This window comes from Symphodus melops (assembly GCF_947650265.1).
Source record: "Symphodus melops genome assembly, chromosome: 11".
Classification (NCBI taxonomy): Eukaryota; Metazoa; Chordata; class Actinopteri; order Labriformes; family Labridae; genus Symphodus; species Symphodus melops.
The window spans coordinates 11,043,964-11,056,256 of record NC_136701.1 but is presented as its reverse complement, the minus strand read 5'-3'; the positions used below and the strand labels follow the sequence as shown (position 1 = coordinate 11,056,256).

The following is a 12,293-nucleotide window of genomic DNA, read 5'->3' as shown; positions in this document are numbered from 1 at the left end:
TAAAAAAAAAAAAAAAAATTATATATATATAAAAATCTTTCAAAGGTGTAATTCTCCTGACATGCTGTAGGTGTCTCTGTGTGTCCTTAGATGTGCTCTCAAATGCTTGTCTAAACCTAGATTGTTGTATTGCACACTCTTATACATCATTTAAAGTGCATTAAAAAATCATACCTATGTCGCGTAGTTCCATCAAACCGTAATCATAAAAGGCTGCTGTCTGATTAAGGCATAGAGAACGATAAATGAGTTATTGATCTTAGTCTCAGCTACATCGTTTAATCATTTGAACTTGAACAGATTTGTTACAGTATTTCTTTTCCGTCTCTCCAGATCGGCATGGTGGCGTGGCGGATGACCCTCCGTACACCCGAATACCCCTTAGGTCGTGAGATCATCGTCATAGCCAATGACATCACACACAAGATCGGCTCATTCGGGCCCCAGGAGGACGTGTTGTTCCTGCGGGCGTCGGAGATGGCGCGAGAGAGCAGCATCCCTCGAATCTACATCGCGGCAAACAGCGGCGCCCGCATCGGCCTGGCGGAGGAAATCCGACACATGTTTCACGTGGCCTGGCAAGATCCTGTGGACCCCTATAAGGTCAGTACGCACGCGTCCCAGAATGTTGGATTTGTGTTTCTTAAACTCATTCTGTACTTAGTAGTTCTGTTGTTTATCAAGTTAATTTTAAAGATGTATATATTTTCCTTTTGCTTTTCATACTATTTAAATGTGATTGACCTCCTCTTTGTTGAGCAATCATCTGTTTTTCGCCCCCTGCAGGGTTTCAAGTATCTCTACCTCACACCTCAGGATTACAAGAAAGTTTCAGCCCTCAACTCTGTGCACTGTGAACATGTGGAGGATGAGGGAGAATCCAGGTAAACCCCTTCTTCAGAACATATCGACACTCAACTTTGCACTTCAGGAAATGAATTTCTCTAACCTGCTGCTGGAGCAGACGTATGCATGACCACATGCTTGAAATCCCTTGAGATTACAGCAGAGGTGAAAACAAAAGGAGGGAGGGGGGGGGGGACCTTTGGGAGGGTCGTGCTTCGAGTAAATGTATGTGTCGTCATGCAGGTACAAGATCACTGACATCATTGGGAAAGACGAGGGGCTCGGTGTTGAGAACCTGAAAGGGTCAGGAATGATCGCCGGAGAGTCCTCCCTGGCCTACGATGAGATCATCACCATGAACCTGGTGAGACTGTGAAGTGGCTCCGTCCTCCTGGCGTCAGGCCACTCGACGCGTATTGGCAGCTTTAACGTGACGGTCTTGTCGTGCAGGTCACATGCAGAGCCATAGGGATAGGGGCCTATCTGGTGAGGCTGGGACAGAGAACCATTCAGGTGGACAACTCTCACATTATCCTTACCGGAGCTGGTGCACTCAACAAGGTAAGAAAATCTGCAGGTTAATGCAAAAATCAATAGAGCAGAAAATACAGACTTGTTGTAATAGAAAGAAACACGATGTGATTGTGTGCTTTTAGACGTAATAAGCCTCATATATGTTATTTCTGCAGTGTAACAGTTGATGCGTTTTTAATGAGATTTTCACAAAAAAAATCTCCAAAAATGGAGAAAGACCAAACAGATCTGGAAAGACATCTGATACTCTACATTGGGGATTTTTCGCTTTTTATGATCGGCTGAAAAATGCACGATTTCAAATATCAAGGACGTTTGGTGTGCACATCTATAACCACAAAAGTTGACTACGGTTTTGGAGCTGTTCCAACCGGGTGACCAGGCCTCCCTCTGCCTCCCTCTGCCTCAGACTGCTCTACTAGGATTCCCTCTCCGGTCGTAGCCACAGGCCCGCCTGCCACTCACTGGAATCATTGAAAGCGAACCATGAAGTCGTATTTGCATAGAAATAGAGTGACATGCCGGGGGCTGCAGTGCAGGACTCCCATATCATTTGTTTTTAATCAAAATGGGAAGTTTTGCTGAGGCAGATTGTTTCTGCTGCATGCAGCTGATTGCTGTGTGCTTGTGTGTGTGTGTGTGCTTGTGTGTGTGTGTGCGTGCGTGCATTCACACTTCACCACCTCCTCTTGTCTTGCTTTCTTATCCGCCTTCCTTGTCAGTGCATTAAGATGACTCCATTTCCGATTAGATGACAGATTGCAACAGGACGAATCATGCAAATGGCCCGATGATGGCGAACCTATTTACTGTCTTCAGATGGCCTCGCTGCTCCGTTGCACTGCGCTCGTGGCAGCGGCGCCGCAGTAGCGTGAGCGAGAAAATGTAAACAACGTCGGGGAAGGGGTGAGGGGGGAAAAAAAAAAAATACATTTCATTGTTCTAAAATTTCATGGATTTCACTCGCAACACAAGGTAGGAATACGCCCATTTTTTTTTTTGCCCAGCCCATTTATCAAACGCCTTCCTAGCTATTAACTGAAACTTAATAAGGGAGCAGAAGGTGGCCATCGAGAGATCATCATTTCATTAGCTGCTGGAAAGCTCTCATATTTTCATGGGGTGCAGATAGTAACTACTAGCATAAATACCCCAGTGAGCTGCTCCATCCAGTTTGCCCCCTCATTTTCTTCCTCCTAGTCATTTTCCCTCTACGCCCCCCCCCCCCCCCCCCCCCCCCCCCTCCTCTCCGCCGCAGAATCTTAATGAAGCCGCCGATGGCCGCGGGCACAGGAGTTTTGTGTATGTCAAGGTGACTGCAATGTTTCCCGGGGCCGCAGGCTTTCCTGACAGCTTTAGGAGAGTGCCCCAGATTTGTAGCCGGATACAGAACCATTAATGGTAATAAAGAAAGTAAATGATGGCTGGAAAGGTGAGAGCTGAGGGTTAGGGACTGAGCTCCTCGCAGATTTGTTTTTTATGGAGCCATGTCAGGGCCCTGCCACCTGTTCAAGACTGCTTATGAAAATAGGGGTGGGCTGGGAGTGGGAGTTTTATGGCTTCAGGTTGGCACAGGGGCGGTTTTCAAAGGTCCACCTCACCCTTTTACAACATCTCCTATAACAACTGGCGTACGGAGGGTTCAAAAACAGCGTGACAACCAAAAGGCACGTTGAACGATTCGAGCGTTTTTGTTTGGAAATAAATTCACGCCGCCTCTCATTATGACCCCTGCTGGGAGAGTGTCAGGTGTTTCCATCCGCCTGTGACCGCCGTGGTAGGTTGATTTGTGGCTGCTGATCATCTGGAATCGACGAGGCAGCGGGGCGAACTATTTCACCCAGCTGTTATTCAGCTCTGTGTAAACTGTGTGTTATCGTATTGATCTGCGGCTCCCCAGACCCGAGAGCCTGCGAGAACAACTCCTGTTGTCTGCAAAAAGTTTCACAACATGAGCAGTAGATCAAGTCCGTCTCCTCCATTGGCGAGCAGAGGCTTTTTATTTTTTTTAATTTTTTTTGAAGGGTAAGTCAACGATAAATTTAATTGGGCCGGCAAAAACTGCGGCTCCAGCTCTCAGGCAGGTTATAAAAGCAGGACCTCCCACTGCTTCCTGTTGTACAGGACTTGTTACGTGTCGCCTCCGAATCTCATGTTGCACTTTCAGGCAGTCTTGATTGAAACAGGAAAAAAAAATCTGTTTTCCATGGCTAAGCTTCTCACCTCATTTATTTTTTGTTGTCCTACTTCAGGTGCTGGGAAGAGAAGTGTACACGTCCAATAACCAGCTCGGTGGCATCCAGATCATGCACAACAATGGGGTGACCCACACGACTGTTGGCGATGACTTTGAGGGAGTCTTCACACTGCTGCAGTGGCTCTCCTACATGCCGATGGTAATCTTTTTCTTCTTTTTTTTTTTTTTGCATCTTAAACCGTTGGACCGTTGAATTCGCCCGAATGTGAAGAGTTTAGTGTTCTGTCTCATATTATAATAACAATAAATCTGTTTCCTTTCTTCAGTGTAAAGCCAGTCCTGTACCCATCCTCGATGCCAAGGATCCCATCGACCGCCCGATAGAGTTTGTACCCACAAAGGCTCCCTATGACCCCCGCTGGATGTTGGCAGGACGGCCAAGCCAAAGTGAGTATTTAGTTTGGAGCAAAGCTTGGTCGTCTTAGTGCACCTTGTGATCGTCTTTGACGGGTAGATTCTGTTCAGGTGGTCGCTCTGTGACACCCGACTTAAGAAGAGAGAGTCTATTTTAAATAAATGGAATTCACTCTTTTCCTCCACAGTGATTTCTTACTTGGTGTGAAGCTACTCTCTAACTGAAGGAATCTTTCAACTGTACATGTTGAAGTAGTAATGTTAGTAAAAGAAAATAAATCTGAAAAACAACTACCCAACATGCTCCTTAATCAGTAATTAAATATATACTTTAAATAAAATGACCCACATGGTACCGTGTGCACAGCAAACCTAGGCAGGTGGCAGGTACCAGTTGGCTGCAGGAACATACGATGAAACACATATTTATACTGTTGCTCACTGAAAATGACTTTACTGTCACTTTATTGTGAGCTAACGACAAGTCGCCCATCATGCTTCGCGCTTTGTTCGCTCACAGTGTGCCACGGTTTAGTTCTCATTTTTTTCATTTAATATAAATGGTTTGAATTTCTGTAAAGTTGGGAAGACCTCACACTGGGTCTGGGCATTTTTGATGTTTAACATTAAATGATCAATATCAATGATAATAATGTGATTGACTTCTTAAATCCCTGCCTACCGACACTCAGTTTGCAGAAGGAGGATGATGGGCTGGCTAATCACATGCTCCGTTGTAGTTTGATGTGGCGTCCTGGTACGATCTGCAGCAATGAGTTCTACATGTTGACTTCGCTCATTTCCTCTACTTCTTGTTTTCATCTGAAATGCTTTATCAGTAGTGATATGGCGTTGAAGTTCAACTTCCTTATATTTACTTTATTTTCAAAAAGTGTGAAATATTTCACTACTGTTCAGGTTATGTCAAGAAAACGAAGAGAAATGTTTTGCTGAAGCCTCGTGACTTCAAATGTCAAAATAAGATCCGAATAGCCTCTCAGTCCCGTCTTTCACACGCTCGACTGTCTCTGCTCGTGATGAGTGGTGAGGCTTAACTGAACGGTCACCTCACATACCGGGCATGTCTCTCAGGGTGTGCGGGCAGAAAAACAGCTGAGTAAGCCGCATTTCAAAGTCATCCATCATGGCGGCTGCCAAGCTTTACAGACACGGAAGGAAAAATGCTATTCCAATTTTCTGCACAATTTCTTATTTTCCGACTGTGTCATTCACGCTCCCCTCGCTCGTCTCCGTAGGTCCAAAAGGATCGTGGCAGAGCGGCTTCTTCGACCAGGGCTCCTTCATGGAGATCATGCAGCCGTGGGCTCAGAGTGTGGTGGTGGGCCGAGCCAGGTTAAGACTCACAGATGACACGCTGCCGATAGTGTCATTTTCTTCGATCAATATCTGTTGTCGAGGTGTTTTGTAGATGTCAGTGCTGAATGGCCTCTCTCCACAGGCTGGGTGGGATACCTACGGGGGTGGTTGCTGTGGAAACCAGGACAGTTGAGCTGTCGATCCCAGCCGATCCGGCCAATCTGGACTCGGAGGCGAAGGTAAAGGCCCGCTCCGTGCCATACATCACCATGAACTGTTATCCAAGTATTTTAACAGTTACAAACACAGATGCTGTTTCTTTTGTATTTCTCTGTGTAGATCATCCAGCAGGCAGGGCAGGTGTGGTTCCCTGATTCTGCCTTCAAAACAGCGCAGGCCATTAAGGACTTGAACAGAGAGGGCCTGCCTCTCATGGTGTTTGCAAACTGGAGGGGCTTCTCTGGAGGAATGAAAGGTACGTCTGCTCCCGTCGTAATCGAGAAAGATGCTCCGACACTCAGAATGCTAGAAGCATATTTTCATTGTGAGGCAGTGTCCGAGTAATTTTCAAATCTGAAGTCTGACTTTAAGGCATCTCATTTGAACTTCTCTTCTCTGTCTTAGACATGTATGACCAGGTGTTGAAGTTCGGCGCCGAAAATTGTGGACGGCCTGAGGGAGTACAAGCAGCCTGTTCTGGTTTATATCCCCCCTCAGGCTGAGCTCAGAGGAGGATCATGGGTGGTCATAGATCCCACCATCAACCCGCGTCACATGGAGATGTACGCCGACAAGGACAGTCGGTGAGTTGGACCTGAAAATGACGGGCGCCGCCTTTTATCAAAAGCGCCTTTTGTTGATTTGTAATCTTTGACGTCTCCAGAGGCGGGGTGCTGGAGCCCGAGGGAACGGTGGAGATCAAGTTTAGGAGGAAGGACCTGGTGAAGACGATGAGGAGAGTGGATCCCGTCTACATGGGCTTGGCTGAGAGATTAGGTGAGTCTTCCACTTCAGTTCTAATTCTAGCTCTTCACCCTGCACTCGGCCATGTCCTCATTTAAGTTAAAGAGCGATACATCAGGTGAGAGCGTGTGCATGTGTGTGTGTGGTTTTTTTTTCTCTTGCCGTCGTTCTTCACTCGCCGTTGATTGTATCATCTTCTCTGCTTCTCCCCGGGGAGACGTGTCAATCACAGCCCGCTCAGATCAATCAGCCGCTCTACGATCTGTCCTGCACAGTGTATCGATCGTCCTCCAGGCTCAGTGTAATGTGGGCCCTGATGCTGTTTGGACTCGGGGCGATGGTGTGAACTGGAGTAATGGGGGGGGGGGGGGGGGGGGGGGGGGTTTGAGAGGTTACAGATTGGATTTGACAGAAATCGGTATATGGTGACAGCCACCAGGGCTTTAGGGGACTTTCAAACAAAATTCTGCATTCAGGAGTTAATTCATAGCTGTATACTAATGGAGAGCCCGGTTTGGAAGTCAATTATACTATTGAGGATTTAAAGCCAACTTTAATAGAATCAAATCAGTTTTTATTGCGAAGTGCATTTACATATACAATGAATTTGTTGTGGTGTATTGGTGCAAAAAACAGTTAACATGCGAAATAAAGAAATAAATAAGTAAGTAAATAGCAAGTACTTAAATAAAATAGAATATAAGAAGCAATTAAAAATATATAAAATAGAATGTAAAAAATGTCAAATATGGAGAATAATAAAAAACACAAAGTGTAGAGAGGGTGAAAAAAAAAAGTAAGACTTTTAGATGAGGATAAAAATCCTCTCCTGACAGATTAGCATTTGGTGCTCACTCTTGTCCTCCTGTGCTTTTGTTTTAAACTCCGATAGGAACCCCAGAGCTGAGTCCCCCTGACCGCAAAGAGCTGGAGACCAAGCTGAAGGAGCGTGAGGAGTTCCTCCTTCCCATCTACCACCAGGTGGCTGTGCAGTTCGCAGACCTCCATGACACCCCGGGTCGCATGCAAGAGAAAGGTGTTATAACGGTGAGCTCTTTTTGTCTTCTTCTTCTTCTTCTTCATCATGCTGCCCGCGGGGAACAGTCAGTGGAACTGCTGCAGCACCTGTCCAGTGAATAATGTTTGGTCTCACCGGGCTGTGAGACTCGTCCTCATAATTATCTTCTGATGACCCCGGTCAATCACAGCAGAGGCGGCGGTGACGCCTCAGGCAGGGCCTCGTCTCATTCTGGCTCCTCACAGCTCCATCTTTCACACACGGGCGTTTAAAGAGCGCGCTCACATGACCAGAGGGAGCGTCACAGTCAGGATGTTTTGTACACACAGTATAGGCCGGATAGTACCGGTCTGCATGTTCCACTCGACTACCTCAGCTGAGTCTATTAGTCCACTTTGATGAAGACGTTTTTTACACTACACTTAAAAACATCAATCTACAACTCCCCCCCTCCAAAAATAATCCACAACATACTTAAATCCTTCCCACAAGAATTGTTAACAAACTAAGCCAAATGTGCAGATCCTTTTGCTAGCTTGTAATTTTCCATCCATGTTTTTTTTTTTTTTTTTTTTTTCCGTCTCGTGCATTGGTCGAGAATGTAACGGTTTTATTTTCTCACCTGTCGTCCATCTCAGGATATCCTCGAGTGGCAGACGTGCCGTCACTTCTTTTACTGGCGTCTGCGTCGTCTGCTGCTGGAGGAGACGGTGAAGAGGAAGATCCAAGCAGCCAACAGCGAGCTGAATGACGGACAGATCCAGGCGATGCTGCGCCGCTGGTTCGTGGAGGCCGAGGGCGCCGTGAAGGTAAAAAAAAAAAAAAAACTCTGTCCAAACATTCGCATTCAAGTCCGAGCTGTGTATTCCTCTTGTGGAGATTAGAACCAACAAGTAAGTCATTATTTCAAGAAACCTACATATCTTACACACATGGGAGGATGCAGTCTGTTTTAAAGCACATATTTTAAACGTACTTTCAAACAAATGACGAAGATTAGATTTTCTAGGAACTCGTCAGTAAGTGTGCTTTCTAAGACTCAAGAACAAACGTGTTTGCTCGTTCAGCTTTATTTGACAGGGGATTTTTTTTATATCAGTGTACATGTGTTTTAAAAAGAAATGCAATGAGTCTAATTTGAAAAATAATCTTTTTTTATAAATCCTTACTGTTGAATATGAACACAAAAAATCTGGAAATCAGCCTTTTTACAATGAATGTATTTCTAATGAGAACAACAGACCTTTACAGAGCAGTGTGTCTTTGTACTGATAAATGATCAGATATCAGTTCATACCCACGACCTCTCATTTGACAGCTTGTTGTCTGTTTAAGATTGCTGTAAAAGAACTAGAGACTGCAGTTTACAGTTAGCATCGCTGTGAATGTCCAGCTAAACATTTTACATTCTTAGCCGCTCTAAGAGAGATGACGCGGAGGCAGTCCTGTTATAACACCATGACTAAAAAAAAAAAACCTGATAAACTGGTATGTGGAAAATACACATATATGAGAGATGCATAAATACCGGTTCTTCAGGCTCAGAAAAGCTGCCGCAAGGGCCGACAGGAGCCGGCCCCGACGTTTGAGCTCTCCTAAAGAAGTAGCCTTCTTGTTAGCTGATACTTTATCCCAATCAGGAGCGGCTGTCTTAAGCCCCAATTAATCACAGCCCTGGCACGTGCAGATAGGAGAGCAACACGCTGTTTCGTAATTAAAAGAAAACAGATTAGAAATGATTAATAAGGCCATTCAGTGTTCTCGTGGACCTCAAGCAGGACTGTTCATAAAAAAAGAGACAAGAGCCCCATTTTTAGCCCCTCAGCCCCCAAATCTGCTCTAAGCCCTCCAGCCGCACTTTGTGTGGGATCAGAGATGCCAGCACTCATGAATACTAATTTTTCCGTCAGGTCCAGGCAACAAGACATGAAACCCCCACTTTATGTCAGGCCAAGCCTTTTGTTGTTGATTCATAATATTTTACACTAAGATTAGCCCATTCAAAACGTAAGCTATAATAGTTTTGTGAGCTGCAACAATTATTTTGAAATGGACCGCTCAATTGAAATGTTTATATTTTATTATTGTGTTGGTGATTAGTTTGAAGTAGAAATAATCATATTCTTGCATTTAAGAATTAATTTTTAAGTAATCAAAAAAAAAAAAATTGTAGGCTGCATTTCCTTATCCAAAATGTGAGCCATGTGTAAGCCTCCTTTGACAGCCCCTCTGTCCTTTATGCAGGCCTATCTGTGGGATAACAACGAGGAGGTGGTCGCATGGCTGGAGAGGCAACTTGCTGAAGAGGAGGGCGCCCGGTCTGTGATCGACGAGAACATCAAGTACATCCGCCGAGATCACATTCTCAAGCAGATCCGCAGGTACGAGAGCTCGAAATGAATGCGGACAAACGCGAGCGAAATCGAGCTTCATTGTCATCATCTTTTTCTCTGCTTTTTTTTTTTTTTTTTAGTCTTGTTCAGGCCAACCCAGAGGTCGCCATGGATTCCATCGTGCACATGACCCAGCACATCTCACCCACGCAGAGAACGGAGGTGGTGCGGATCCTGTCCACTATGGAGACGTCAGCCTCCTCCTAAGAGAGGGAGGGGGCGGGGCGAGTCCGGCTTCTCCCTCCCTCCCTCCCTTCCTTCCTGCCTGGCGGGCTGAAGCACAACTCAGCTTCAGCTGCACCAAGTCCTCCACTGAGAACCAGGCTGGAGACTGAGGCTGGAGGAGCCAACATGAGGGCCCCTGGCAGCTGCCAGGTCACTGATGAATCGTTGGCAATGATTCTTAATGAGCAAAACTACCGTTGACAGTTATATTATGTGTGAATCATGTTAGTTAAATATTGTGTGTTTTGTATTCAAGTGCAATTGAAAAATAACGAAAAGAAAAATCTGCTGACTAATGTGTTTGGAGTTTACACAGTTGATGCTTCCGTGATAATCAGTGCGCTATGATGCTTTTAACTGGAGCTGCACACTCAATCCAGAGTGCTGTCGTGATGTAAAGCACACCTTGGTTTGTGACATATGCTTGTCGTGATCTGCAAGTATTTTGATGACCAACTCGACAATGACAAGTCATTGCTGGGAGCATCAGGGAGAGAAAAAAAAAGGGGGGGGGGGATGTTGCACTTCAACGCAGGGAGTTACTGAACAAAGACAAGAAACACCACAACAGATTTGGACAGGAGAGCCCAGCAGGGAGTGTGTGTGGGGTGGGGGGGGGGAGGTCCCCCCCCCCCCTTTTTTTTTTTTTTTTTAACCCTGCGCTGTTTTCACAGTCACCCCGCAGTGAGCGGCGGGCAGCTCAGCCTCACTCGACAACAAAAAAACCCACAGCTGTCCCTTATGTTCCCACTCACACACAGGACAAACACATGCTGCTGAAGACGCACTTTAATGCTGCTCACTGTTCCCCTCCCATTGCACCGTTTGAACTGTTGCATCTAACACACACACACTCACACTCACACACACACTCACAAAGTGATAGAAGCAGCAACACACTGAGGTGGTGAGACGTGAAAAAGGAGTTGTTAATGGTACTACACACAGAGCACGGTTCTTTACAGACGTCTTCCTCTCTCCCTTGGTTACTTTTCTTTTTTTTTTTTTTAACTCCTTTGTGTTTGCTCTTCAACCCAATCATAAAGGTTTTTTTTATTTATTTTATAACTAAAGAGATATTTTTTTGAATTGATAACAAATGGATTTCTCAGTCGTTTAATGTGTTTGAAAGAGTCTACTGTCCACTGGTCTCGCATGTTACATGTTAGCGTTTCATTTGAACTGTAATCCACATTAACTGTCCTACTTAAAGTGTGTGCTTTATGAGATGTTACTTATTTTTTACAATTTCCTTTGGAGAACACGCATTACTGCTCTTGAGGTTGTTACAGTAGACAGGCAAAGTGTTCCACCTGTGTAATGAAAGGATTTCATTTCAGCCCTGTGAGTCTGCTTCAGACCTATAGATCATCGTGTAATATGCTCTCCTGATAAAGCAACGATAAGCAACATGAGATGGCTTTTGTGATCTGTGCTGTGCCTTCTCTGTGCCCGTATGACAAGTTGTCCAGTTGCTTCATAAGTAACTGATTGTTTCCATAATGGCTGGAGAAGAATTCACAGTGACGAGCTCTAAGTGTGTCTGCAAATTTAATAAAGCTTACCCAACTTATTCTGAGTTTGTGTTTAAAAAAAATAACGCTTTTTTTATTTTATTATTTGTTGCATTGGAGGGGGAAAAAAAGTTTCAAGGGAGGATTTTTAGGAATTTGCATTAATTTAATTTGTCAATTATTTTGATATAGTGATGATCCTCCAGGCAGATACCAACATGACTGGAAGCCTCATTAATTCCAGCAGTCGGAACAAAGTGAATTACTCTGGAGAGACATTTTCTGATTACTAGAAAATGATGCTTCCCATTCCTCAATCCACAGATAATTAAAGCAGTATTTTCTTTCCTGGCTTTCAGACTTCAACAGTATTAAAGAGGATGAAGCAGATCAAACAAATATTGAGGGATCTATCTCATCCCTGCTTCCTTTTTTTTTTGTTTTGTCCCACTCCTTTGTGTTATCCCCTCAGCTCTATCAACTCTTTCACTATCCCACCAACAAATATGTAAGACAAATTGAGTTGCATGCACCCAATACCCACCACAATTATAGGAGGCCCAATAAGAAAATGAGTCATTTGGCTGTATAATTGGAAATGTGCCTTGCTTGGTCTCTCTGGTCTCCCCGAGGGTTTTGGCTCATTTGTGGTGGCATGCTAGGCCGGCTAATTCTTTTAGTCGCTGACAAACTGCAGAATCAGGTTCTTTGTAACCACAGGAGGCTGAAGTTGTCCGTGGAACTTGTAAAGAACTTGTCTTTCTCTATTTACAAAGTTCTTCAGAAGAGACAAGTTATTTAAAAATACATTAATTTAAGTCAAATATCGTTTGCCGTTTTTACAGTCAAAAGAATTGTCTATTTTTAAGGTT

General features: G+C 44.6%; 1 protein-coding gene across 1 annotated transcript in view; it reads left to right on the top strand.

The window, feature by feature from the left end:
* The window catches only part of LOC306831377 (acetyl-CoA carboxylase 1-like), a 35,219-nt gene extending 23,739 nt beyond the window's left edge, over window positions 1-11,480 (top strand). Inside the window, 16 exon segments of the mRNA XM_079355458.1 lie at window positions 334-603; window positions 787-884; window positions 1,090-1,210; window positions 1,297-1,407; window positions 3,633-3,776; window positions 3,904-4,024; window positions 5,248-5,344; window positions 5,451-5,547; window positions 5,648-5,783; window positions 5,933-5,964; window positions 5,966-6,111; window positions 6,192-6,304; window positions 7,164-7,318; window positions 7,928-8,098; window positions 9,534-9,670; window positions 9,763-11,480. Of these exon segments, the coding sequence (XP_079211584.1) occupies window positions 334-603; window positions 787-884; window positions 1,090-1,210; window positions 1,297-1,407; window positions 3,633-3,776; window positions 3,904-4,024; window positions 5,248-5,344; window positions 5,451-5,547; window positions 5,648-5,783; window positions 5,933-5,964; window positions 5,966-6,111; window positions 6,192-6,304; window positions 7,164-7,318; window positions 7,928-8,098; window positions 9,534-9,670; window positions 9,763-9,889 (2,076 nt within the window). The 3' untranslated portion in view covers window positions 9,890-11,480.
* Window positions 11,481-12,293: the final 813 nt, after the last annotated feature.